Source organism: Amyelois transitella, chromosome 16, assembly GCF_032362555.1.
Source record: "Amyelois transitella isolate CPQ chromosome 16, ilAmyTran1.1, whole genome shotgun sequence".
Lineage (NCBI taxonomy): Eukaryota > Metazoa > Arthropoda > Insecta > Lepidoptera > Pyralidae > Amyelois > Amyelois transitella.
The window spans coordinates 6,766,250-6,791,408 of NC_083519.1; the positions used below are offsets into that span (position 1 = coordinate 6,766,250).

Consider the following 25,159-nt stretch of genomic DNA (forward strand, 5'->3'; position numbering starts at 1 on the left):
GTGACAATAACTAATGATATCTGCTTAATAGCTGCATTATAAACTTTGATTTTAATGAACTATTTCTTTGCAGGGCGAAGATGTAATAAAACATCGCGCTGTATACTGCGTCGACAAAGTGGCTAACAGCGTGGTGACCGAATCGTATTGCGACCAGGCTTCGAGACCCAGCAGCACAACAAAATGTCGAAATATTCCACCGTGCTAAATTCGAATGAACAATAATTTTCAAGGAATTGAACACTTTTCTACTAACGGAAACGAATGAGAAACTCAAAGGAAGTTCGTATTGGTAAAACAATGAAAATTTCAAAGGAATAAACGAGTAACGTCGAAAACATTGTAAATATTGATTGAATGTTAGAGCGATTTTTTTATTCTTTGAGAAGTGGAGGTAAAAAGATAAAATGTATCTAATTATTGGAACTTAGCTGAAGTTAAGCGCTAGAAAAGGTCTTGTTGTTCTCTTGTTATTTCACTTACTCGCTTTGAATGATTTTTCTGGAATAGAAAAACATCTTAAACTTTTGAAAAGGGAACAATTAAACATTTTTTTTTGCACTTATCATAACTTCAGCCAGTTCTTAAGAGTTCGATAATGTGTACTTAGTTACTTTTATCGAATATTTCTGTATATAGAAGCTTAATAACGACACAGTAGTGTGCTTTATTAATTATTTTTTACCGAAGTTGTAGCGTGAGACTATAGAATCCAGTGGTTTGTGTTTGTTACGTTATTAAGATATATCCCAACGAATAGACATTAATGTCTAAGTATACTGACTGGCTTCGGTATATCTTTTTTACTCGAATAGAACTTTTATTTGCGACGAACGCAAATCTTTGCTTACCACATACTGCCATATTAAAATTAAGTTAATTTTAATGTAGTCTTCGCTTAGCAATAACCGCTATTACATACTTAATACGTAATATTTAATAACATTGTATAACGTCAGTATTATAACGATGTATGTATTTTTCTTTGACAAATTAATATGAAAGTGTTATGTACTGTAGATTATAATTAAAAAAAAATTGGACCAAAAAATATATTAGAATTCAATTTATGCTGCCATACTTGTGGATTATCTCCTTACTGCCAATATATTTGTATTTTATTACGTAAATTTAAAATAGAACTTAATTGGAACTTATTTTTTCTATCATAGATTTATTTCAATAACATTTAGGTACTTGCACAATATATTCATAACTGCAAAGAAATGCCTAGTCAAAATCATTATGGATCACCAGTAATTTGAAGCGACTGTAGTTTATTTATATTTTGGGACCGCGTGTGTGGAGCTGGGCCAATATTATTATTTATTAAGCAGTAAACTAGTCTTTTCGCTCCTGTAGCACCGGTATGCGGTGAAAACGGTACGGTCGATTTTAGTAAATTTATTGTGTACATGACCTATACCAAGAGTCAGAGGAAAATTACAATAAATCTAAGAAGTCTACTCGTCTGACTTGTCATTTATTGTAGGCCTTATCATCATAATATAGTAGGGGATATTATGATATGATTAGATATATTTAAACGCATAATTTAAATATTCTATGTATATTATTTAGAAATAGGTAGTTTAGGTCATGTAAAATACAAATGTAAAGAAATATGACCAATGAAAAAATTTTACGGTATGACAGAATTTATACTTCGAATTAGATCAAAAAATTCAGTTATTACAATCTCAAAATTATTGAACAAAATATACACCCTCTTCATTGGTCAGCAAGCATTTCTTAAGATCTGCCTATTCATAATAATTTATACACAATTTATATTTTTAATAGCTTTAACCGTTTTCACGCCATGGATTTATAAAGAAAAAACCGGGTCGCTACAAGCCGCGACCTAAAATGTTGTTTTATGTAAACTAGACATTTTTAGGTCTACTAGTGATGAGAACAAGAAGATATTGACAATTTTATAAATATTTTAAGTTTATTTGTTTTTATTTAAGTGATTAATGACATCCTTTAAACCATCGTATTATTGCATATACTTCGTCTTATTAATTCGAAAATAAACATAAAATGTTTGAACACATTTAACCATGCTGCCTATATTATAATTTCTTCATCTAGTAATAGAAAAATCTGGAAATCTTAAATTGTTTTATCCAAATTTTAGCCTAATATACCTACTTATTAGTACGTGGCGACGAGGTTACAACTTGCTTTGTCGCATACGAATATATGAGCCTATGGCGTTGAAAGGGTTAAGTAATTAAAATAATTTATTTATGGCATCTGATACACGCGAAACAATATTTCGTTTTGTTAGAATTGCTGTATTATTTGTAAAATACACACATCGTCATGTAATTATAATATAATACATACCAGTATCGATCATCAATATATATTAGGTACATTGATGTTTTAATTTTAATTGTGTATGAAATTATGTATTAAAATAAAAATGTACATTTTTTTAATCTGATTTTGATTTATTTCATCTACGTTTATTTTTTTATATCTTAACTATTTTATAATTAAAATCCTGCGATTCCGCTTAACAACAAAATAAAATGCTTAACTCTCGCGAGAAAGGTATTTATAAATGTTTTAACATATAATTAAAAGTTTTTATATTAATTATCTTACCCGAATATACATAGAAACATTAAATTCTCTCTAGATATACTTAAATGACTCATTCTACTCGAATCTTCATTTCAGAGAAACATAATATTACGTCGAGATTTCGAATTAATATTGTGTATATTAATTCGAAATCTGTTCTTTAATATCAATAAATCATTTTTTCATAACAATTCACATGAAAAGAAAGTTAGCCAAACAAGATATTTTTTAAACAAAGTTTAAAAATAACTTTGGATTATCTACCTTAAAATATAATTCATTTATTCTATCCTTACCTTCATTAATTTTCTTTCATTTCATGAAAGCATAATCATATTAGGTACAACTAACAATGACACTTTAAAATACTTTCTTAGCTATTTAAGTAAACCAAAATACTATGGACGCTTACTTAAGTGCCTTAATTATAGTTTAATATACTTAAATTTTTAATAAAATATGAATTTTTTCCCGGAAAAGTAAGATTAAAATTTTTCCACTTGCCACGATCCCTGCATGCCTACTTCTTCTCCATCTACATTTCTCTTAACGCAAGCTCGTCGGATTAGGGTAATTTGTCCTTTTGCCAAGACGTCCCTGTTATAATAACAGTCTTAATTATATAATTAAAATATGACTAAAAGATACGTTATAAAATTGACAGTAAATTGACAGCATCAGATCAGCATATCAGCCCAGAACATAAGATTCACCTAAATAAAATATACTTATATGCATATAATGTCACATCACTATATGTGTTCAGGATCCAAAAGGATAGGAAATGTGATTTAAATCTTTCTGCGGAATGTTTGCATAGGTCGAGCATTGCGCGTTTTCAAGTCAGCATAAGTCTTTTTATTCTCCTTAATCATTGGTCCGCCGCTATCATAAGTCCGTGACTTGCGCACATATTTGAGCATATCATGTCCCTTTTCGGAGGGAATTGACGCCTTTCCTCCGCGTTTCATCTCCGCCTTATTCAATGATTCACCGAGAATATAAGACTGCTTGCAGCATTGAAACGTGCATTTAGACGAAGGCGCGACATGTTCTGGTCGTGATAGTACGGGCTTCTGTTTCGCCAAAGTTTTTTCTGACAGGCGGGCGTAAGTCACATTTATCCATGGTCTGCGCGTTCGTTTACGCTTGGACACGTCACACGTATCAGCGGGAACTGACACTTCTTCTTCAACCTTCGCCTCGTCTGTAACAGTTGGTCCTTCGACGACGCAAGTGCCTTTTCTGGACAGTAACGATTTTAATATGAACACGTCATAGTTTGACTCGAAGGCAACTGACTCCTTTATTTCTTGAAAACAATAGTTAGTTTTCAGACTGTCCAGTTCATGCTATTTATCTTTCTCGCCATTTACACTTTTTTTCCTCTGTAAAAAAAAATTTGTATAAGTCACTATAATCCCGTTAACCACATTTACGAAGTTCCGCACATCATCACAGACCTAATCAAAAACATAGAAAGGATGGTAGTGCCAAAGTCTAGAACTACGTGTAATTTGACATGCCCATGGTCCGATCAAATGAAGTATAAGCAGAAGAACATACATACATGGATCGACCAGAGGGGTTAGTGCGAGTTTTACTTGATCAAATTGCCATCTTGATCACGTTACCGTCACTGTACGTTTAATCGAGTAAAACTCGCACTTACGCCTCAGAAGTAGACGTATTTGGTGATCCGACCACGGCAATAAACAGACAAAAATAAGCTTCGAGAATGAAGAAGCTAGTTGTAACTGCTATCAAAGAAATTTCCGTCTCTTTCGATCTAATTAAAATGTTCCGCTGCTGCTGGCTTATTAATTTTAAAAAAAAGAACATAATTAAATCGATACTTACTTTTATTACACATTTTATACACATTTATTAAATAAAAATAAAAGAGTAATGCATACACCAATTGTTCTTTCCTTTAGTCAAACTAAACTCAAAACATTACTACACACCACTGAAAATGTAACCACGATCGAATTTTGTCTGATGATCCGATCCGTGATCCTTAAGACGAACCCCGATTACAGTTAAAGCAGAGAACATGACTCCATGACTTTATGACGCCTTTCAACACAAAAAAAGCAAAAATCTAAATTTGTATTTAGAATTAGTTTCTTTATGATCATAGCTATTATTTTGGAATCTAACTTACACTTTCGCCAGAAAGAACTGGAGACAGTCATTTCAGAATAAGATTTACAGAACACCGAAACATTCATTCCAATTATTAAGATGTTAAAATCTATAATATCATGCTTCAATCCTTGATCAATCAAAGATAAAAACATTGAAAGCGGAACAGACATGGAAAATAAAAAGAAGATTTGAAGTAATCATAAATCTTTATTTCTATTTTTAGAGCTATTAAGTTTCTATAAAAAATACATTCTCCTCTACTAAGCAGTCCCCGAGCTTGATTCTTTACATAATATTGCTTCAGATGAAACGTCAAAGCGTATATTTTTCTTTTTAGTTGAATTTTTCTGAAAAATATGGAACAGTCAGATCATCCCTAGACATGAAAGGGTCACAGATTTGATACTTCCAGGAAATGACGTGGCACATTAACACTGGAAAATGTGAGTGTGTTTGTATGTCCGTCTTTCACGTCAAAACTAACGAACCAATCTCTATGAATTTTTTTATATATAGGTATAGTGTGGAGGAGAAGGATAAAAAGAACTTGATAGCCAGTGTACAAATAAAACATATTTAGTCTTGCCGATCGCAGCAAGATAATCCAAATCTATTTGAAGCAATAAGGCATTGATCACTTCAAAGTAAATGTAAGGCCAATGCAGAGATTTTAATTTTTAGTCGATTGTCCCTATGTTAAAACAGCCACATAATTTTCTAGAAAATCATCTGTTTGTCTACGGATCATCCACATTTTTTCAGGAATTTCTCCTGTGGTGAGTTTATTACCTTATCTTTAGCTCTCGGGTCTGTGTTCTTGGACCGTTCTTTCTCGAGTTCCGTGTGTAGTGTGGCGAGCTCTGCCGTGAGCTCTGATTGTACCGCCCTCAGACGTTCCACCTCCACTAACACTTCTGCTTTATCTTTCACTGAAAAAATTTAAATACACACTTAATACATTTTTTCGTTATTTGGAGGCTTTATTCAGTTGCTGTAATTATGCCAACCTCATATATCCTTCAAATTGAAGACTCTCAAAAATCACTCTATGCGACGTTACATCACTAAGGGAAAAAATAATTTGTCCTCTGTGGCTCACTCAATGTAATGTCGGATGACTTGAAAAATTTTATCAATTAAAAAAAAACAATGTGCTTTCATTCACCTGGGTCCTCCTACAATCTGAGAATGGCTAAATGAAGTGATTTCTCAAAGCGATTGGGGATTAATTGCTGCGATTTTACAGGGAAACTTATCCTTCTTCTAATTATGGTTCGACAAAAGTTGCCTTTTTACAAGTTTTCTTGCTATGATTTCCATTGTTCATAATTTACACTAAGAAAACTATAACAGGTACCTACATGGCAAAAACGGGACTCATATGTACACCTTAGAACGTGGATTACCTTTAATTTTCAGAAAAATAAAGTACAAATAAGAAACACAAACAAAAAAAAACATACTTTCGCCCTGTCCAAGGATATTGCACAGTTTCCTGTTCCTAGACCTGACTGTATTAAGTTCCTTTTTCAAACTGTCGACCTCCTGCTTCAAAGCTGAAATTTCTTTGTCCTTCTTCTCCAGTGCGTCAGCAAACTGTACCCTAGTAATAACTTCGTCGGGCACCGCTAGTCGAGTTCGGATCCTATCATAAACTTTGTCCTTTATCAACTCTGTCTTGGCATCATCAGTCACCCTTTTAAAGAACTCAGTATCTTTGTCAGGGGATTTGGATTTAGGATCTTCATCTGGATCTTCCTCATGATTTACTGTAAATAGAATTTGAGTGAGTCAATAGTTAAGGTTTATACCATATTATAACAGGATCGCCATGTAAGGTTGGAGCTTAGGGAGAGTAATTGAATATGGCAAATGATGAGAGTAATACTAATATTTATTTAATATAGTGCGCTTATATAAAGGTTAGGTACATGTTCTCCTCTACATTATCAGTTTTATTACAATAAGGAATATTTGGCTTGGCTCATCTATAAACAGGTTAACTGAGTACTTGGGCATTGTGTTGAAGATTGGCACCCTAAACCTTAATTCCTTTTTTTAGGGTACCAAAATTAACACATTTATTTAAACTTTATTGCAAAAAGTACAAATGGCGGACTTAATGCTGGAAGTATTATCTATCAGTCAACAATTCGGTCCGACAGAGAACCTTATGTGGGTTCAAATTAAATAAATATATTTATACCTACACAAAATATAAAATAAAATAATTATAATATACATACATAAAACTACAATAGATAAACAATATACATAAATAAATAGGTGCAGCTATTACCGAAATGAGTGAAAAGGGTTATAGGTATCAAATACCCTCACAAACCCATGATTTGAAACTAGAATGACTTGGGGATGTCCTGATGGACTAGGGAAGTGAATTCCAGAGCCTAACAGCCATAACGGCAAAAGAATTGAAGGCAATACCTGTAAGGTGAAAAGGGATAGCAAGAGTTAACATATTTGAAGAACGTAGGATTATTTCGTGAGTAGAACTTAATATTTGAAGTCTTTTTTAAGATAGTCTGGGGCAAGCTGATTATTGAGAATGGTATAGAGCTGACATAAAATGTGAAGATTTCTACGGTTATGCATGGGATTCTTCTTTTTCCCAAGTATCCCAAGTTTATAAGCCTTTATTTGAATGTCAATTTCACTATTAAGCTAAACAAATGAAAATGACCATACAGTCTTTTCATAACTGATGGCTCCATCTACCTCGTAAGGAATAAATGTATGTTAATTTGCAACATAGTTTTACCTCTATTATCTTCTCCACTTATCATCACATTGAACTGGTCAAGGCTCATCACATTTTTTTTCTTTTGTTTCTTAGATCCTGCTTTAGTATTTTGTTCTGATGACTTCTTTTCGAGTTCTGCTTCCTTCTTGGACTGTTTGTATACATCTTTTTTCTCTTCAAAGTCAAGTTTTGATAAGAGTATTGCCTGGAATTGTACATTAGTAATATTGTTTAAAAAATTGACCCATGAATTTATCATGTAAGAAATCAACTAACTGTAGTCAAATTAATAATTAATAAACAATTATAGTATCAATAGTTTAACAACATTATCAGGGTTGCAATTGCTACCACATCTTGCATGGCACATGCAAACTGACTGAACCAAAAATCTTTATCCATACTCCATACTAATATTATAGAGAAAACAATTGTATTTGTTTGCAATTAATAAACTCAAGAACAGCCTAAGTATTGTAAAAAGCAGCTGCCACTGTAGGGTGACCTTGTCTAACCTTTACTCCCTCAACAAACCCCAAAATCTCCCAAAAACTTGACCAATTTTCAAAGAGACTACTTTTTACTGGGAATTGCTATGATAGCCCCAAGGAGTACTTTATGTAGATATATAATTGTTTATAAAAATTGAATTTGAATGAAGACAAAAAATCATGTTGTTTTTAATTGAATAGTTTAATTGATTGAGCACCTGCTGTAACTCTGATTCAAAGTTGCCATCAACCAGCTGCTCATCCTTCTGTTTCCAAGTCTCCCACTGCTCAGATGAAGCAGAATTCTGTTTGGTCTTCTTTTTCTTCCCTGCAGACTATTTAATTATTTATTTTATTATTCAATATTTAAAAAACTACAGAAAAATTTATAAAGTTTGAATATTTACTTAAATTTGTATTGAGAACATGATAATGGATCTAATTTACTTAGCTTTATGACAAGAAAACATTTTTTATTTTGTCTATTTTTGTATTACTTTTAAAAATTTTTATGTAAATAGGTACCAGAAGAAACAGAATGAACACAAACTAAAGAAAGCTTTGTACAAGGCACTACTTATTCCTTAAGAAATTTCTTCGAGTAATACAGGAAAATATTTTTAATATTGTTTATTTATTACAACAATTACATATTTCAAAGCATTTTACATTTTCAAACCAACAGACTATCATCATTTACTATATATTTTACTATATCATTAAGTATACTCTTTGTCTATATCATTAAGTCAAAGATAGCAAAAGTATGAAAAAAATTATTTCATACAATCAACAAAAGATAGTTTCTTAGGAGAGTTTTGGTAGCCTAAATATTCTTTATTTGGTCTCCACTACTGGAGTCTCAAATCTTACTTAATGTGAAGAAATTATTATAAGAAGCATGAAAAGTGAGAAGTAGATTTATATGCAAAAGAACAAAAAAATTTTAATTGCTAAACTAAAGGAAAGCTCCTAAAGGAGTTAGTTACTTTGCTAATCAAGAAAATAAAATTGAAGTTTGATCAAAGTAATAATAAATGGCAGGCAAAAGCCAAGAAAAACCAGATAATAACAAACATAGATAATCAGTTTTTCAACATTTGCAGACAGTTTTTCAATAAATTATAATTAAACTTTATCTCATGCATATACCAATAAATTAACATCATTATATTTTTTAAACTTCCTAAAAAGAAAGCTCTTAAAAGGGTCATGTAGAGCTTTGAAATATAATTTGATATTGACTCAAAACTAAATTCTCAATGAATCAGAGAACTTTAGAATGAGAAAAAAAATACCTGTGGTTTGGTATTTTGAGGTTTAATTTTCTTGGCAGGTTCAGGCTTTTTGGCAGTATTTGTTTTCGCTTTTTTTGTTTTTTGGTTGTCATTACATGTAGGATTATCGTCATCTTCAATTTTCAATCCGGCAAAACGAGATTGAACCACCAAAGCAGCCATTTTCGTATCGTGTTACTAAACAAAGTGATGAGTATTCAGTTAATTATATTTTATTTCATAAATATGTTACATGGTCCCCTATCTTTATTTTTTATAGCGCATGTAAGTACTTAGTTATTAAAGGTTTAGAATCGAGATAATCAAACTATGAGCAATGTAAATAAACAGTAGGTACCTGAGATTCTTTCTCGTAACTACCATAATACAAGAGACAAAACAATTGTATATTCTTAAGTAATTTGCGGTAGAATTAGAATAATCATACACACCTGTTTAATTTAAAATTTTACTGTTTAAAATTTACTTGGAAGTAGTTTTGGCAGTAAATTGTTTTGTTACTTTATTCAGAAGAGAAAAACAGCCGCAGAGAAAAGGTATGCAACAAGACAGTTAAATTATAGGGTTGCAAGTTTTTATGAAAAAGTCATTGACATGAATTATTGCCATTCGCAAAAAAGTGCTACTAAAGACCAGTGGATTCTTCCAAGAAAAAAAAAGAAAAAATTGCATTGACAATCATGGTCAAGCCTGACATATCTTGTGGCGGGAAGGAATTCCTTGTTTACTTTTTTAACTACAGCTTAACACAGCTATCTGCACAGTTAGTTTCCAAATAGAAATTATTATTTTCATAGTAAATTAATAAGAAAGAAAGAAAATAAACTATAAACAAATTGAATACTAAATACAACAATAACAACACTACAGTTCACACTCACTCTGAATTCTATAGTGTGTATGTTAAATTGTGATTTGGGTTACATATAAAATGAAGTTACAATGTCAAATCGAAATTATAAACAGACAACACATTAATTTAAATATTAAATGTACGGGAAAGTATTTAAAATCAACTTTAGCTCTTGGCAAAGAACCTAAATGTAATGACTATTTTATCATTCATTTTTCATCAGTTAATAAAACTGGAATAAAATACAGGATTAAAAATATAAAACAAGTATTTGTTAAGTGTTTAAATGAAGGAAAAGCTACAATAAGATTTGAAGAACCACCACATGACTTATGTATAAAATGTGAAACAATACAACTGAAATGTTTTATGAGATTGTTAAAATGTTGTATTACTGGTGACACTAAAAATATTCAGCTGTCTTCTCTTTCAAATTTAAGTGTAACATCTAAAGATAATGCTCCTACCAAGTTAGTTATTCATGATAGAAGTGAATTTCCTTCCAAAGGATTTCCTCGGACTTTACTGAACCTTTACATGTCTGGTCTTAAATTATGTAACTTCCGGAGGGATATACTACTGCTAAGACAGCTTGTTGTACTTGATTTGAGCAACAACGAGATAGAAAAGATACCTCCTGAATTTGGTAACATTTTAAATATTTTTTTCATTATATTTAAAATTAACTGTTCATGTTATTAAGAATTAGTCTAAACAATTGTTTATTTTCAGGCAGGATGCCCAATCTACGTGAACTGAATTTGTCAAATAATCAACTTGGTGTAAGGCAAGAGGTTGACTGGAGATGGTTATTAGGGCCAGAAGTAAGTAACATGCGGGCATAACACACCTTTATTTTATCTCGGATCTACCTTATTTATATATAGCATAAAGCAACATGAGAGTTTAAAATAAGCCAGCTGTATAAAATATTTTTTGTCATATGTCTAAGTGTTATAGTATACTAGCGACCCGCCCCGGCTTCGCACGGGTGCAAAATTATAAATGTTATTATACATAAAAACCTTCCTCTTGAATCACTCTACCTGTTACAAAAAAACGCATCAAAATCCGTTGCGTAATTTTAAAGATTTAAGCATACAGACAAACAGGCTAAAATTGCGACTTTGTTTTATACTATGTAGTGATTGTTGTTACAGTATGTCTCACAATATGGATTCTGTCTCTTCTTGTGCCTCTCTTCTCCAGAGATGCACCAAACAGAATCCTGTGGAAATGTTTAAAATCCTATGCCACAAGGCACTCTGAATTGGAAGTACAACAACCTATTGTCTTACATTGTATAAGCAATTCAGATTAAATGACTTATTATATATATATATATATATATACATATATAAATGTGTTCAATCTAGAAAAGAAGGATTAATAAGTATCAATATTTGGAAATTGAAGTCATTTCATGTCAGTCAGTCAGTCATGAAAATTCAGTTTAGTTTGTTCTGTTACTTCTACAACACTTGGGCTTTGGTAGCAGTAGTAGATCTTATTATAACTTAAGTTAAAGTTATTGATTGATATACCTATGCCTTGTATTTTATTTTGAAAGTTAATCTATTTCTTCTTTTTACATCAAATCAAAATAAGAATTTTATTTTATTTATTATCATATTATGAATTATAGAATGGTTGTTAATTTTTTTTTAGCTCACCAAAGTCTTGAAGCTTCTAGATCTTTCTGGAAATAAGTTAAATAATTTACCAAAAGCTATTTGGAAGCTGCATAAATTAGTCACATTAAAATTAGATGACAATATGTTAAAAAAGCTACCTTCTACTTTAGGACGCATAAGCACCCTCAGGTAAATAAGTCAATATTTATTCTTTAATTGTTGCCCGCGACTTCGTTTGCCGTGGAATGAGATCTGTGTAACTTAGTCAAAAGCTGACCTATAAGAGGGATGGAGGTTAAATTTTTATATACCAGTTTTTAAGTTAAAACATGACAAAGTTTTCGCGTGATGTGAGTCTTCTTCCTCCTGGCTTTTAGTCCCGGTTGCAACCTCACCTCTCTGGAAAGGAGCCAGGGTATGCCTTTGACCATGGATTGGGGAGCCAGGTTTTTACACAAAGCGACTCCCATCTGACCTCCACAACCTTGGCAGATAAACCTAACCCATTTGGATCCATGGTTACACATCCAGTTGCCTGAATGGCAGGTTTCCACGATGTTTTCCCTCACCGTAAGAGCATCGGTTAATATTCAAACAAATGTACATAACTTTGAAAATAGACATTGGTACATGGCCGAGGTGGGCTTTAAACTTGTGCATTTTTGCGGATCGCGCATTTTAACCGGGCACCTTACTGACTCGACTAACGACGCTCTTTCGCGTGATATGAGTGACAGACAGAAATTCTAAAAATCATATTTGACTTGGAATGGCTACTTAGATATATCGATTTTTCGACAATATCCTTAAAGTACAGACATCATCAGTTAGGTACTATTGTATTATACATACTTTATGTATGGATATAGATTTTCTGCATCTACTGTAATAATTCACAAAATCTTTCAAAACATCATAGCATTTTGTCTTGATTATTTCTTATAAAACATGCGCGTGACAGGGGATAGCGAGCAGACGGCAGGCTACCAACCTGTCAATATTTGATTCTCAAGACTGTTGGCTCTGTCTACCCCGCAAGGGATAAAGACGTGATTATATGTATGTATGTTATCTGTAATCTAGTTTCTTCATGCATCTTAAAGTTCTCTGAGGAAAGCTTCATGATAGATTGAGCTTCTTTTTAGAAAGATTTCGTTGATTTTAAAAAACTTAATTGATATATTGATACATCACATAATCAATCATCAAACATGGGAATAATATTGTATCTATTTAATTTCAGATATCTTACAATTTCCAAGAACTCCCTTGGTTCTCTGCCATGCAGCTTGATGCAATGTCGTCTGGAATACATTGACCTATCTACTAACAAATTCCATCATGAAGACAATACTCCTCAGTGGAACAAGCATACTCCTTGGGAATATTACATTGGCAGTTTAGTTAATCTTGCTTCTAAAAATGTACTGAAAAACAAAATGTTCTATGCACCCAACATCATTCCTTGGACCTTAGTCAATTTCTTAGATAACGCAAATATGTGCGTATGCGGAAGTCCTGTAGTGAATGACATGTTTCACATGGATAAGGAATATGAACTCAAAGACTTTTTTAGAGTTGTAGTGTTTGACAACAATAGAAACAGCTCAGTCGATTTTGAATGCTATTTTTGTTCTCCGAAGTGTTTTAATAGGTAGTTTATAATTATATTTATTTTTATATGATTTTGCTTAATGATATTTATGAATTAACAAATAAAATAAGTTATGAAATATAAAATATTTTTATTATACTATCATATGAAAGTACTGTATGTGTAATGTACATGATAGAATTAGTTAAGGCCCTCCAGTTGCCAATTGAAATCTTGAATAACAGGAGCTATCCTGATGTGTGGTTCTGAAAAAGGAATGCTAGATGAGTACAGTATTTATTCAGAAAATGAACTTAGTAGTATTTTTATAATAGATGAGTGTTACTTATTTCCGTAAATTCTCTTGTATGGGTCATATGGGATGAGAAATTGACATGATCAGGTGATCGATCTAGGCGTTTGCCCCAGTTGCGTTCTTTCATAGCAAAAGTCAGAACCAGAATATCACACATTGTAATTCCAGTTTGACTTACGTAAACCTAACTTAAAACAAAGATCTAGTTACTCCTTGTATCTACTAACTCCTACCCGTAGCTCTGCCCACTTTAAAAGTACCCTATGTCCTTTGCATTTCACACTACATGTATTTGGAGATTGGTCATAAAAGACAAACAAACACTTTCACATTTATAATTAAGTTATTATGGATGTCATTCTTGTTAATGTCAGACATGAACATAAATTTTGTTTAATTTAAACGACCCCAGGCGAAAAAACCTTCGTTTTTATCATGGTTGTAGATACCTTTGTCCACTAAAATTACCTCGTCCTAAGTCTCAATAAGTGGGTAAACTGACAGGATAAGATGCTGAAATATACACACCCAAAGTTGCAATTCCTTGTAAAATAACGTGCGCCCCTTCCGGCACATTTTGGGCCGCTATCGCCGCATTGGTTGCTTCTAATATGAGCTCATTGGTCCAAATTTCCTTAAAACTGTCCTTCATTCCTTTAAGTAATTTCTCAAGTGATGTCTGAAACAACATGCCTAATTGCATTAACATGCAAAAAATCACCACACTTTTCCGGAGAGGTTGTCAGAGTCATACCATCAAATTGCATTTAACTTATTAACTCTATAATCAAAACTATGTAATCATAGAAAAAAGTCATATAAATTGGCCCACCTGTAATATAAAAGCTTCCTTGTCCTTATCAAAGCAGCTCAATGCTATGTTAACCTTCTTCACTGTAGACCTCAACTCATACGATGATGTCACCAAACTGTGCAAAGCCATGACCAAAGCGACGTCCTCATACTGCGACCCTTCTTTCAAAGACGCCACTTTACGCTCGTGCTTTCTTCGATTTTTGCTTGACTGGAAGCTTCGGCTGTAATCGTAAATTATGATCATTATAGTCACTGCACAGCTTAAGTGAGTTTCATCACCACAGGGGTACATACATAAATACAGTCACGTCTATATCCCTTACGGGGTAGACAGAACCAACAGTCTTGAAATGACTGAAAGGCAACGTTCAGTTGCCTTTCATTTCAGTCATTTCAAGACTGCCTAATGTTGGAATTGAGAGTCAAAGTTCATAAGCCTATTTCTTAGTGGCGTTTTACGATATCCATGGAAAAGTGCACACACAGTGGTACGGCAATATAAATCAGGGAATAATATAGATATGCCATATTGTACTTTACATCACACTATAGCAATGATAGTCGTCTTGCATAGCACGAAGTTTCCTGATACGCAGTTATCAAGCTGTCGAATTTCAAAATGAAGATACAATATAAAGTTTATATATAACGACGCAGATCAGTTGCGATTGCGATGTCACATTCACAGTTCTAGTTTTATATTATTCCATATCCTATGGGTACAGCACACGGTACCACTACCAATTAGATCATAATTTGGATGATGGCACTGTAAGCGTTAGTTATTTCATAAAAGAAAACCTTACGTTGAACCCCTTGAAGAGGCTACTGTACTCCCAGCATCAGAATACAAGTCGCTGTCTTTGTTGTCAAAAGCGGGGTCGTAATGTTCAATGGGATTTTTACGCTTTTTTTTTCTAACAATGGATAGGCGTTCCTTGTATTTGATAAAGGTATGCCAATTTGATTCCACCAAGTCGCGTAAATTTGTGTATTCCTCAAGTACAGCGGGCAATAATTTTTCGACTGAAACAAAATCATAAAAGTTTTACATGTTTTGACGAAAAAACAACTTATGTAACATATGTGTGCGAAATCTTAATAATTTCATAAAAACACTTACCTTTCAAATCATCTCTGTTGAACTGTGAACAAAGACGCATAGCTGTTTTGTATTGACTCTTTTCAATAGCAAAAGAAATGGCATCCTCCTTATCATCACAGTATTTTTCCAAAATATTTAACGCTTCATCAAACCTTTTTTCTTCTTTCAAACCATTTACTAGGTCACTGAAATAATAAAAAAAGTTAGAAGTCACAGAAGGTTAGATACAAAGCCATGTAAAATTTGAAAGGTATTGTTTTTACTTACTTGCAAAGCTGTCTGAATTGGTCAGCAGGCAATTTATGGCCTAATTTAATTGCTAATTCCCACTCCAATGCTTCTTTGTAACATTCAATAGCTTTTTCATGACTTCTGGCTCTTTCATACATAACGCCAGCCCGTATAAACTGCTTTTTTAATTTTAGATAAAGACCAAAATCGTCCGATATTTGCTTATAAATATCTTCTTCTGGTGTAAATAACGCCAACGCGTCTATATATAGACTGTGATACTTAACAAATGTTCTCAATTCATCATGCTTTTCTGGTCCACATTTGACCAAAAACTCCACTGCTCTGCTAAACCTCTTCAAATGTTTATTGATTGAGAATTTCTTGTAATTCTCCTCCATATCATTTAACTCATTCAGCATGGGAATGTACTCTTTGGGGTCTTTCTGTGACTTATTAGCTACTAACAAAACTAAATCAAAGTCGTACATTCCAAGAGCGACATGGAATAATTGGTTCACATCAACCATGTAAAGCAAATATTTCAATGCTTCATCTGATCCTACAGGCAGTTTAGATCCACCAGACTCCTTCAATTTTAGCTGTTTTACAACATCTAAGGCAGCTTCCAAATCTTCATCAGTATTCTTCTTGACAAAAGTTGTAATCAATGTCAATATTTTACGATCCTTATCAAACCTCTTTAACAAATGACTTCTTATAATATCACAGACCCTATGTATTTTGCTATTATAATCGATATTTAATTTAGAGGTCTTGTCGGCATAGCTGCTAGCATACATTGTTTTGGTTACATCCAAATTTTCTAAATCAGATAGAAATAGACTTAACCAAGAGTCATTCTCAATATCATCCAGAAAAAAATCAATAAACATAAAAAACTTTTTAGGGTTATGATCATGAATCAAATTCAAATTGATTCTTTGTTTCCTCATCAAATCAAAAGCCTGATAGTATTTCAACTGATTCAGATATTTTCCTATTATTTTTAATGACAATGGCCTTGGCTGTATGTTTTCTAGATTACCTCTGGGCATTTGGAAAATAGTTCTTGTGTCATTAGGAACTGCTATTACAAGTTTTGCTCCTCTTTCAATTTTTCTCTTATATACGTGATTAGATTCAGTTTTCTGATATTCAGCAATAGCAGTAATACCAGATTCAGTTAACTCAATACATAAAAGAACATGTTGCAATGTAGTTATTAAAAGAAAATGTGTGTGAATAAAGAATGAACTAACATTACTTAAAATTACATCTCCATTCAAATAAAGATGCCCCTTGTGTGAAAGACCCAAAAAATATAAAGTATCAAGGATTGAAAGTACACTGAATTTTGGGCATGCAACTGGAAATGAAACTTCTAAAATATCTATTTTTCCTTCTTCATACTTAGTTATTTCACCATTATTTAATTGAAGAAATAATACATTTGTGTCTTTAGGATGTGCCTGTATTCTTGTTAAAGCAGCTGGTAGACTGCTCATAGTCTTTTTAACAATAGAATTATCAACTAATTGCCATTCTACCAAATTATAACAGCCATCACTATCTAACATAACACTAACAATAGTATCAGGTTTCCACCAATACCAATTGTAATATTGGAAGGGAAAATCATTTTTATCAACTTTGTAAATCTTGATTTGTTTGCAAAGGAGAGGAAACTTTTGAGTTTGTTTATAAAATATTAATTTATTATTTGATGTGCAAACAAAGAAAGTGTTTGTATTAATATTTTTCTCACTCAGACCAGGAGCAAAATGTGTAGAATTTATAAAGGAATTACATTTAAGTTCTAAAGCAGACATTGGTGGAGGAACAACAGTTTGTCTAAAGCCAGTGACCAACACTTTCTTTCCATCAATAACTGTAACAACAGCGTCATCTAAATCAGTTGTGCCCTTGCTATGTTCAATATTCCATATCCAGGAGTAAGAATAATATTGTCCATTACTCAAAATCACATGTAACTTTTTGTTATTGTAGATATCAAAATCATTGTCCCACAACATTTTGCTTAAATTTTGGTCAGAGTTAAATTCAAGAGTTTGTTTCAAGTACCAATGATAATTCCCTGTTGTAAACAGCAATATTTTTTGTATGTTTGTCTGTTCATCCCTGCAAAGTAGTGCCAATATTTCAGAATCAGAACTCCACACCAAATCTTCTACCTGAGTTTTGTCATCAACTGGTATAGTAAATTCTCCATGTTTCAGGCCATTCTTTTCGAAGAAAGCTACAACATATTTGTCTTGAAGTCTTTGTGTAGTAGCAATGACATTACCACTCGGCCGCCATGATAGGTTCGATTCTAGACCTGGTTGCTTCTCACTTGTGTACTGCAGTTGACCTTCCCTATCAAATACTTTGAATTGCCATATTCCATTATTTATGAATCCTATAGCATAAAGCTGGCTATCTCCCCTCCATGTGATTTTTACATTGACCATTTGGTCAGACTGCAAATTTCTATCTAAAAAATGAAAATATTAAAAGCTATATAGGATAACTAAAAGATGAACACTACTATGAATATAATTGTTCCAAATAAATCAACTAAGTAATCATTAATTTAAGTTTCTTTTGTGGATATCTAAACATTGACCAAAGCAGTCAAATGTACCTTGTATAAGACACAGATATGTAAAAATTTTTTTACAACATATTTACATAAGTCCACTTGGGGGCTGAAATACTAATCCTATTCTATTGAGTACCTGCCGCACCTGGGTTTACTTCTACTATAGCTTTAGCAGCCTGCTTCCCCTCAGATCCATGGAATTGTGTTTCTTTCTTCCCCCAACCAACTGTAATGAACTGCTTTTCTCCAAATTCCTCACTTAACAGGTTCACTTCATTGATGGCATCAAAAGTGCAAGTCATAAGTATGGTCTTCAGGTCTTTAGTTACTAAAGTTAGTAACTCTTGATCAGGACTCCATTCCATGGCCTGTTTTAGAAGAAATAATAAGTAAGAAAGAAATAATGTCACATAGAAATTTTATTGTTTGATTCCTAGCATTTTATTTTATCATAATCTATGAATGTTGTAAAAGGCAACTAAAGGAAAAAGCGAATTCATTTACTGTAGAAGTAGCTCTATGCTTGTCTAGTGATTCTTCTTTTAGAAATAAAGGATATACATGTCCAAATAGAGGTAAAATTCAGAGGATAGTTTAAGCAATTGTATAGTTGACTAATATGACAGAGTGATATATGAATGCAAATACTGAATAACGCAATGCAGTGCAAGAGATTATACATACATACATACATAAAATCACGCCTCTTTCCCGGAGGGGTAGGCAGAGACTACCTCTTTCCACTTGCCACGATCTCTGCATACTTCCTTCGCTTCATCCACATTTAAGAGATTATATTTACCAATAATCCATTTTCACAAACACCAGCTAGTTCACAGATATCTCCTTGGTTGCTAATTGTAAACAGCTCCCCATTTTGAAGTCCAACACACAGAGCATTTGTTACAGCGAGAAAGGTCACGTTAACTGGGCTATCACCACTAGAGGCAAGATCAGACAGATCTTTACTCCATTTAACTTCACCATTTTCACCAAAATCAGTGACGATTAGGTTATGTGAACAAATATATAAGTCTCCGCTAGAATCAATTTCATCGTGCCCGTAGCTTACACAACAAACTTCTCCTAATTCAATTTTAAGATTTCTTAGGGAAACTTCCCAAATATCCAGGTTTTTCATAATTTTTGAGAATACTTTAATACAAAACAAGAATCAAACATCACACCAAAGCGGATTTTTTTTTCACTACAATACAAAATTCAGCACGCATCGCACGATGTCAAAATTATGACAGTGACAGGTTTGATTTTGGCACTTTTGGCAACAACGGTCAAGACATGTTTTTTTTTTTCATTTTGATGAGCATAAGGAAATCACGCTTCTTTCCCAGAAGGGTAGGCAGTGACGAACTATTTCCCGTGCCACGATCCTCTGTATGTCTTGTCTTTCGTATCATTCACATTCATAATTACTTTCGTAGGTTTAGGGTGTACTCCTGTCCTGAATGATCTAAACGTCGCCAAGACGTCCCCGAGCCCTAAGTTCATCAAAGTACATAAACCTAGCCTGAGACATTCCCTTCCAACGAAGATAAAATAATTTGAAGCTGTAGAGCCGGTTTAATTTATGGCGAATCCAATCCACGTAACCAGTGAAGGCAGCTTAAAGACTGAACGGAAATTAAAAGTACATAGTATCTTATGGTAACTCACTCAGGAAAAAATCATACAACATTCATAAAATGTTAACACTACACTTTATTTACTACCCTAACTTTACACAAAAATATAAAAACATTATACATCAGGATAGTATGTTGTCTCAAACTTTTTCTTATGCTTTGGATATGGCCTGATAGCTTTAGGAATGTAAGGTGGCAGATGCTCATCCAACCTCCTTTTATATGGGTCAATACCAAGTTCAAAAGGCCTTCTTCTTCGTTCAAAGAATCTGGTCTGGTGTTCAATTTTATATATTTTCTCCCACATATATATTTCAGGCTGTAACAAATGTTTTGGTCTGTTTGAGACTAAATGCTTGAATGTTTTCTCAAGCCAACACCTCTTATTGTCATCCTCAATATCAGCTACCACCTGTTCCTCTTTCCCCAAGAATGGCTTTAATTCATGGTCTCTTTCCTCAGGGGAGTTCATATAAAACTGTACCAGCATTTTAAGAACATCTTCATTCAATCCTTGGACCTTCCCATTTTCAATAGTTTCGTACAGTTTCAGAGGCTTCGTACCATAGCAAATGTTATGTTTAAGGTTTGTATCTATAGCGTCATTATGCATTGTGATGGTATTTAGCTGATAGACATAGAGAGACCATAGCTGTCCATTAGTGATTACAGTTTGTGTTACAAGTGGGTAAGTGATATCATTGTATGTTGTGAATCCTTGGTAATTTGCTTGAGCTAGGAGCCACCCAAAGCTTGCCTTCATAGCTTGACAGTGCAGGGCCTCCTCATTGTCTTCGGGGCCAAATGACTCTTTTCTAGCAAGGATATGACCTCTACCATGGATGGACAGCAGTCCAAATTCATCACGATCACCTGGCCAATACCCTGTAACACAATAAAATTGTAATTTTGTTAATAATACTATAGGGACCATGCTTATTTATACAGTGAGTAGATTAAAATATGTGTTGCAGTTCAAAGGGGCAATGCAGCCAGCTTTTTAGGTACGCTATCAGATTTTGAAGATGTTTGAGCTATATGTAGACATTTGAATGAGGCTGAATGGTTAAGAATATGTCAAAGATCTATATTTAAAATGATTATATTAGTTTAATTTAATTAGATATATAATTTGTACTATTACTATTCGTATTAGGACGTCCTGGTAAAGGGTCAGGTCAAAAGTACCCCAAACCGCCGAGCTTGCATGAAGAGAGTTATGAATGTGGATGAAGCAAAGGAAATATGCAGAGATCGTGGCAAGTGGAAAGAGGTAGTCTCTGCCTATTCCTCCGGGAAAGAGGCGTGATTTTATGTATGTATGTATATAATTTGTCATTTTTATATTTATTTTAAGTTAATTTTATATCTGTTTACTTGGGTAACATTTTAAATTTAATAGAAGTTACTTAGTACTACTACTACTAGAGAATTCTAAAGTTAAAATGTGTAGTGCCTTATAAAATAACATCAGTACCTGGTATATTAGTCCCATGTCTGTATTGTTTATAATAACCAACTGTTTCTGGATGGTAAGAGAACCTGTTCACTTTGAACTCAGGGTTCTCTGCTTCACTGTAGGGAACAATAGGCCGTAGTGGTGTATGACTTCTAACTGCTACAAAAGGGGTTCCTGAAATATGATTAAAATGTTTGTAAAGGTCATGTTCCAATTCCCGTGCAAATTAACAAATGCACTCATGATTATTTAAAAAAAGACAGAAGTTGTTCCACATTTTTAATCAGTTGTCAGTCCTTATGTTTGAAAGTAAATAAGATAAAATATTTCACCTAAGTATTGGACAGGTCGATCAAGTGGTTCAAAAAGACGGTCTCGCAGCCACTTGTACTGCTTCCTCCATTTGACAACTTCATTTGGAACATCAACACCTCCAACAAACCAAAATGCTTCATGACGAGGATCATAATCAACCTGAAATCAATTTTCATACATACATATGGTCGCGTCTATATCCCTTGTGGGGTAGACAGAGCCAACAGTCTTGAAATTACTGATCAGCCATATTCAGCTGTTTAGCTTAATGATAGAATTGAGATTCAAATAGTGACAGGTTGCTAGCCCATCGCCTAAAAAATTAATCCCAAGTTTGTAAGCCTATCCCTTAGTCGCCTTTTACATCTATGGGAAAGAGATGGAGTGGTCCTATTCTTTTTTGTACTGGTGCTGGGAAGCACACGGCACAACTCACTATAATATATATCTAACTAATCTAATAATAATCTAATATCATAACTAGGTATATTCTCTTTTTTTTCTAAGTTAAACCAACTTCCATCTGAGCTCTACAACCTTTCTATGAGAATCTGCCATTAGGATCATGGTTACTAGATTTCCTCACAGTTTTCCCCCCTTAAAAGATTCATGTATGTGGTTATGTACTGCAGGCTCAATAGTACATTAAGAAAAACAATGGAATATGAATTATGATGACTGATTTGCAAGTGGAATTCTCTTACTCAAGGATAAATATTTAACAGCCTTCAAAAAAGGTGTTTCTTAGTTTGACCTGCAGGTAAGTATGTTTGTCTGCTATTATCTTGCACATCCATTACCTGATATTGATGCAGATTTTTAGAAAAGTGTTTATTACATTAAGGAGCGTTTATAACTTTAACCATGTTTAAAAAAGGGGGATATTGAGTGGGTGCAGTTCTCTTTTTCCAAAAGTTATAAAGTTACCTGTGTGGAGAAAATATGTGGCACTCTATCAGTTAGACTGTTGATGATAATCCTGTTGATTTGCTTCACCAATATTTTAGCCTGTGCATCTTCTGCTTGGGACTTCTCTGGTACATCCAGTGATATCTCTCGGTTGTACCTGGAATGTTTGAAGTTATTATTATGTCATTGATCAATATAAAAAAATATCTAGTCTATGCCTACACAAGTAGGCAGGGACCTTATTCCAAGCTCTGCAGGATGTATGTGTTAGATAGAATATTTATTTATAGTTTGGACACTAAATCTAAAACATTTACAATGTGTGTATGGGTCAGCTAGAACCTACTCTTATATTTTTTCCATCTTCTACTTCTTAAACTAAATAGTTCTCCTGTTAATGTTAAAGATTCTATACTTACTCAACACCCTCATTTTCAAAACTTATAGCATCTTCAATATTTGACCTAATTTCTTTCACAACTTCATCAGCTGTTGCACTTACATCGTTGTATATATCTGGAAGCTTATCGACTGGAATGAAGTGACTTCTTGTGTAACTTTGTATCATAGGCAAAGCATTATAAGGAACTTTATTTTCATGAAGCATGACACACTGCCAGCCATAATAACGCGGCATATTCAGAGCTATCTGTTTCTCTTCGACGGTTTTAACGTTCTTTATCTTTTCATAAACCTTTTCTCGTTCCCTGAACTTTCTAGCTTGGAGGGACATGTCCAAAATAGGCGGATATTCTGGGGTCTCAGTGTACTCATTTTGATCTAGCAACGCAGGTTGAGAATATTGTCTAGATATAATTGACTTCAATTTTGAGTACGATCTGTGATACCTTGATAAATACATTTTATTCCGTAGATTAAAAAAAGTACTCCAGTTCTAAATTTCTAATAGGTTATAATGACAGTGTTACCCCTTTAAAAAATACCCCGATTATCTTGGTAAATATCTTTCAATAATACATACATACATAAAATAACGCCACTTTCCCAGAGGAGTAGGCAAAGCCTTCATCAACAATCCTTCCCATTACAACAGTCCCATTTACACTCTCTTTGTATATTTGCTTAGTCAACCTGCTTTCATTCAACCTCTTGACATGACCAAACCAACTAAGCATTTCCTTTTCCTGTCACTATATCTTCTTTCACATCATAACATTCCCTTATCACGCTGTCCGTCCGTCACTCCGTACCCCGTCACTCAAATTTAGGTACACCTATCATACTCCTAAGCGCTCTCATTTCCGCCGCGTTTATTCTACCTCGTGCTCTTTTACCACACCCAATCTTTCACTCCCATACATTTATGTTGGAACCAACACACTGTTATGCACCAACAAATGAGTCTTTTTAGATAACGTCTAACTGCTTACAAAGGCATGCAACGCTCCATTCACCATGCTACTGTTATTCAATCTTCTTTCAACATCAGCGACACACTTTCCATCTGCTGTAAACTTTGAACCTAGAATATACAAACTCTATCAATTATTCCACTTTTTTCTACAATCAAAATATTAAATTTTTCATACTTTCCCCTTTTTTTAGAAACATAAAATTCAAATTATTGGAAAAATTATATTCAAAATATGAGTTTATTGAAATAGTCAGTCTTCGGCATCAGTTTCAGACTTCGGCACCAATGAAAGTTATGAAAGTGTGCAGTAAACGAAAAAAACGTGTAAGTTAAACTGGGGTGGGGGGCAGCTGACATTTATTTCTAAACATATGTTGCATATATTCACGTCAACACAACTATTAAAATCTTTTAGGCTACACTTCCAATGCCCACGTTTATACAAGAAGCAGTCGAACAAACTGCACTGCAGCATTTTTAGATATGGTTCTATAGTTAAATAGCTTCAATATATAATAGTTATACAATAGGTTATACAAAAGGTTCTATAGTAACACTTCTAGCTTTAAGCTTTAACAAAACTTTATTTTTTACTTAAACATGACAAATATTTTGAAGACGCATAAAGCTTATAGATCTCCGTATATTTTGCGGTTTTTAGTATACCATGAGTTGGAAACATTGGCAAAATCCTTTTGACAGTTTAATGACATATGACATTGTCACAACAGCAATTTTTTTTTGTTCTAAGAATATTTTTTAAATGTATACGTTCCCATTTTCTTTAAATTTTTGTAAAAAGCTTTTTCATGTTACAGTGTTAATACCAATTTAAAAAATTCTTTTCGATTTACTATTGAATCAGCAGGGTAAATCTTTATTGAGTTTATGGGCACAAAGGCAAAAACAAGGTATTGATACATATGGTTAAGGTTTTGGAATAATAAAGCTTTATTTCTATGCCTCAAATTTTTGCCATATATATTTTAAAACTATAAAACTGAT

At 33.3% G+C, this 25,159-nt stretch overlaps 5 protein-coding genes across 8 annotated transcripts in view; 2 read left to right on the top strand and 3 right to left on the bottom strand.

Annotated features, from left to right (window-relative positions):
• Window positions 1-2,450, top strand: part of LOC106129748 (A disintegrin and metalloproteinase with thrombospondin motifs 7) — a 78,106-nt gene extending 75,656 nt beyond the window's left edge. For all 3 annotated transcript variants that reach the window (XM_013328412.2, XM_060948462.1, XM_060948461.1), the window contains exon 20: window positions 74-2,450. In XM_013328412.2, coding sequence (XP_013183866.1) covers window positions 74-208 — 135 coding nt within the window. In that variant the 3' untranslated portion in view covers window positions 209-2,450. The remainder of the gene's footprint in view (window positions 1-73) is intronic.
• Window positions 2,451-4,939: 2,489 nt separating this feature from the next.
• On the bottom strand, window positions 4,940-9,862 carry LOC106129613 (G kinase-anchoring protein 1). The gene is made up of 7 exons (XM_013328214.2): window positions 9,731-9,862; window positions 9,300-9,476; window positions 8,220-8,336; window positions 7,529-7,715; window positions 6,213-6,518; window positions 5,539-5,678; window positions 4,940-5,096 (listed from the first exon to the last, which is right to left on the bottom strand). Exons 2-7 carry the CDS (start codon window positions 9,459-9,461, stop codon window positions 5,010-5,012), a joined length of 999 nt encoding a protein of 332 aa, XP_013183668.1. The 5' UTR covers window positions 9,462-9,476; window positions 9,731-9,862; the 3' UTR covers window positions 4,940-5,009.
• A 184-nt stretch (window positions 9,863-10,046) lies between these two features.
• LOC106129638 (leucine-rich repeat protein 1) lies at window positions 10,047-13,464 on the top strand. The gene is made up of 4 exons (XM_013328242.2): window positions 10,047-10,798; window positions 10,885-10,976; window positions 11,821-11,975; window positions 13,030-13,464. The coding sequence occupies exons 1-4, from the start codon at window positions 10,231-10,233 to the stop codon at window positions 13,442-13,444; spliced, it is 1,230 nt and encodes a 409-aa protein (XP_013183696.1). The 5' UTR covers window positions 10,047-10,230; the 3' UTR covers window positions 13,445-13,464.
• A 57-nt stretch (window positions 13,465-13,521) lies between these two features.
• On the bottom strand, window positions 13,522-19,653 carry LOC106129747 (elongator complex protein 1). Of its 2 annotated transcripts, none has more exons than XM_013328410.2 (8): window positions 19,256-19,653; window positions 18,599-18,821; window positions 15,885-18,345; window positions 15,636-15,802; window positions 15,319-15,538; window positions 14,529-14,733; window positions 14,225-14,375; window positions 13,522-13,646 (listed from the first exon to the last, which is right to left on the bottom strand). In XM_013328410.2, the coding sequence occupies exons 1-8, from the start codon at window positions 19,592-19,594 to the stop codon at window positions 13,582-13,584; spliced, it is 3,831 nt and encodes a 1,276-aa protein (XP_013183864.1). In that variant the 5' UTR covers window positions 19,595-19,653; the 3' UTR covers window positions 13,522-13,581. The 2 variants fall into 2 exon arrangements, with proteins under 2 accessions (XP_013183864.1, XP_013183863.1); XM_013328409.2 differs by having other exon boundaries at window positions 18,590-18,821.
• A 499-nt stretch (window positions 19,654-20,152) lies between these two features.
• On the bottom strand, window positions 20,153-23,722 carry LOC106129614 (large ribosomal subunit protein mL65). Its single transcript, XM_013328215.2, has 5 exons — window positions 23,199-23,722; window positions 22,798-22,936; window positions 21,888-22,029; window positions 21,574-21,729; window positions 20,153-20,981 (listed from the first exon to the last, which is right to left on the bottom strand). Exons 1-5 carry the CDS (start codon window positions 23,639-23,641, stop codon window positions 20,212-20,214), a joined length of 1,650 nt encoding a protein of 549 aa, XP_013183669.1. The 5' UTR covers window positions 23,642-23,722; the 3' UTR covers window positions 20,153-20,211.
• Window positions 23,723-25,159: the final 1,437 nt, after the last annotated feature.

Bases quoted from the DNA above. Each gene is read 5' to 3' on its own strand.
- LOC106129613 (XM_013328214.2), bottom strand. From the start codon at position 9,461: ATGGCTGCTTTGGTGGTTCAATCTCGTTTTGCCGGATTGAAAATTGAA. The intron at 7,716-8,219 runs GTGCTCAATCAA...GTACAATTCCAG, and splicing joins TTGAATCAGAGTTACAGCAG to GCAATACTCTTATCAAAACT. The intron at 6,519-7,528 runs GTAAAACTATGT...TTCTATTTACAG, and splicing joins AAGTGGAGAAGATAATAGAG to TAAATCATGAGGAAGATCCA.
- LOC106129638 (XM_013328242.2), top strand. From the start codon at position 10,231: ATGAAGTTACAATGTCAAATCGAAATTATAAACAGACAACACATTAAT. The intron at 10,799-10,884 runs GTAACATTTTAA...GTTTATTTTCAG, and splicing joins AAAGATACCTCCTGAATTTG to GCAGGATGCCCAATCTACGT. The intron at 11,976-13,029 runs GTAAATAAGTCA...ATTTAATTTCAG, and splicing joins GGACGCATAAGCACCCTCAG to ATATCTTACAATTTCCAAGA.
- LOC106129747 (XM_013328409.2), bottom strand. From the start codon at position 19,594: ATGAAAAACCTGGATATTTGGGAAGTTTCCCTAAGAAATCTTAAAATT. The intron at 18,822-19,255 runs GTAAATATAATC...CTTCTAAAACAG, and splicing joins TTTGTGAAAATGGATTATTG to GCCATGGAATGGAGTCCTGA. The intron at 14,734-15,318 runs GTAAGGTTTTCT...TTACGATTACAG, and splicing joins GCCTCTTCAAGGGGTTCAAC to CCGAAGCTTCCAGTCAAGCA.
- LOC106129614 (XM_013328215.2), bottom strand. From the start codon at position 23,641: ATGTATTTATCAAGGTATCACAGATCGTACTCAAAATTGAAGTCAATT. The intron at 22,937-23,198 runs GTAAGTATAGAA...CAAACATTCCAG, and splicing joins TTTGAAAATGAGGGTGTTGA to GTACAACCGAGAGATATCAC. The intron at 21,730-21,887 runs GTGAAATATTTT...ATCATATTTCAG, and splicing joins TCGACCTGTCCAATACTTAG to GAACCCCTTTTGTAGCAGTT.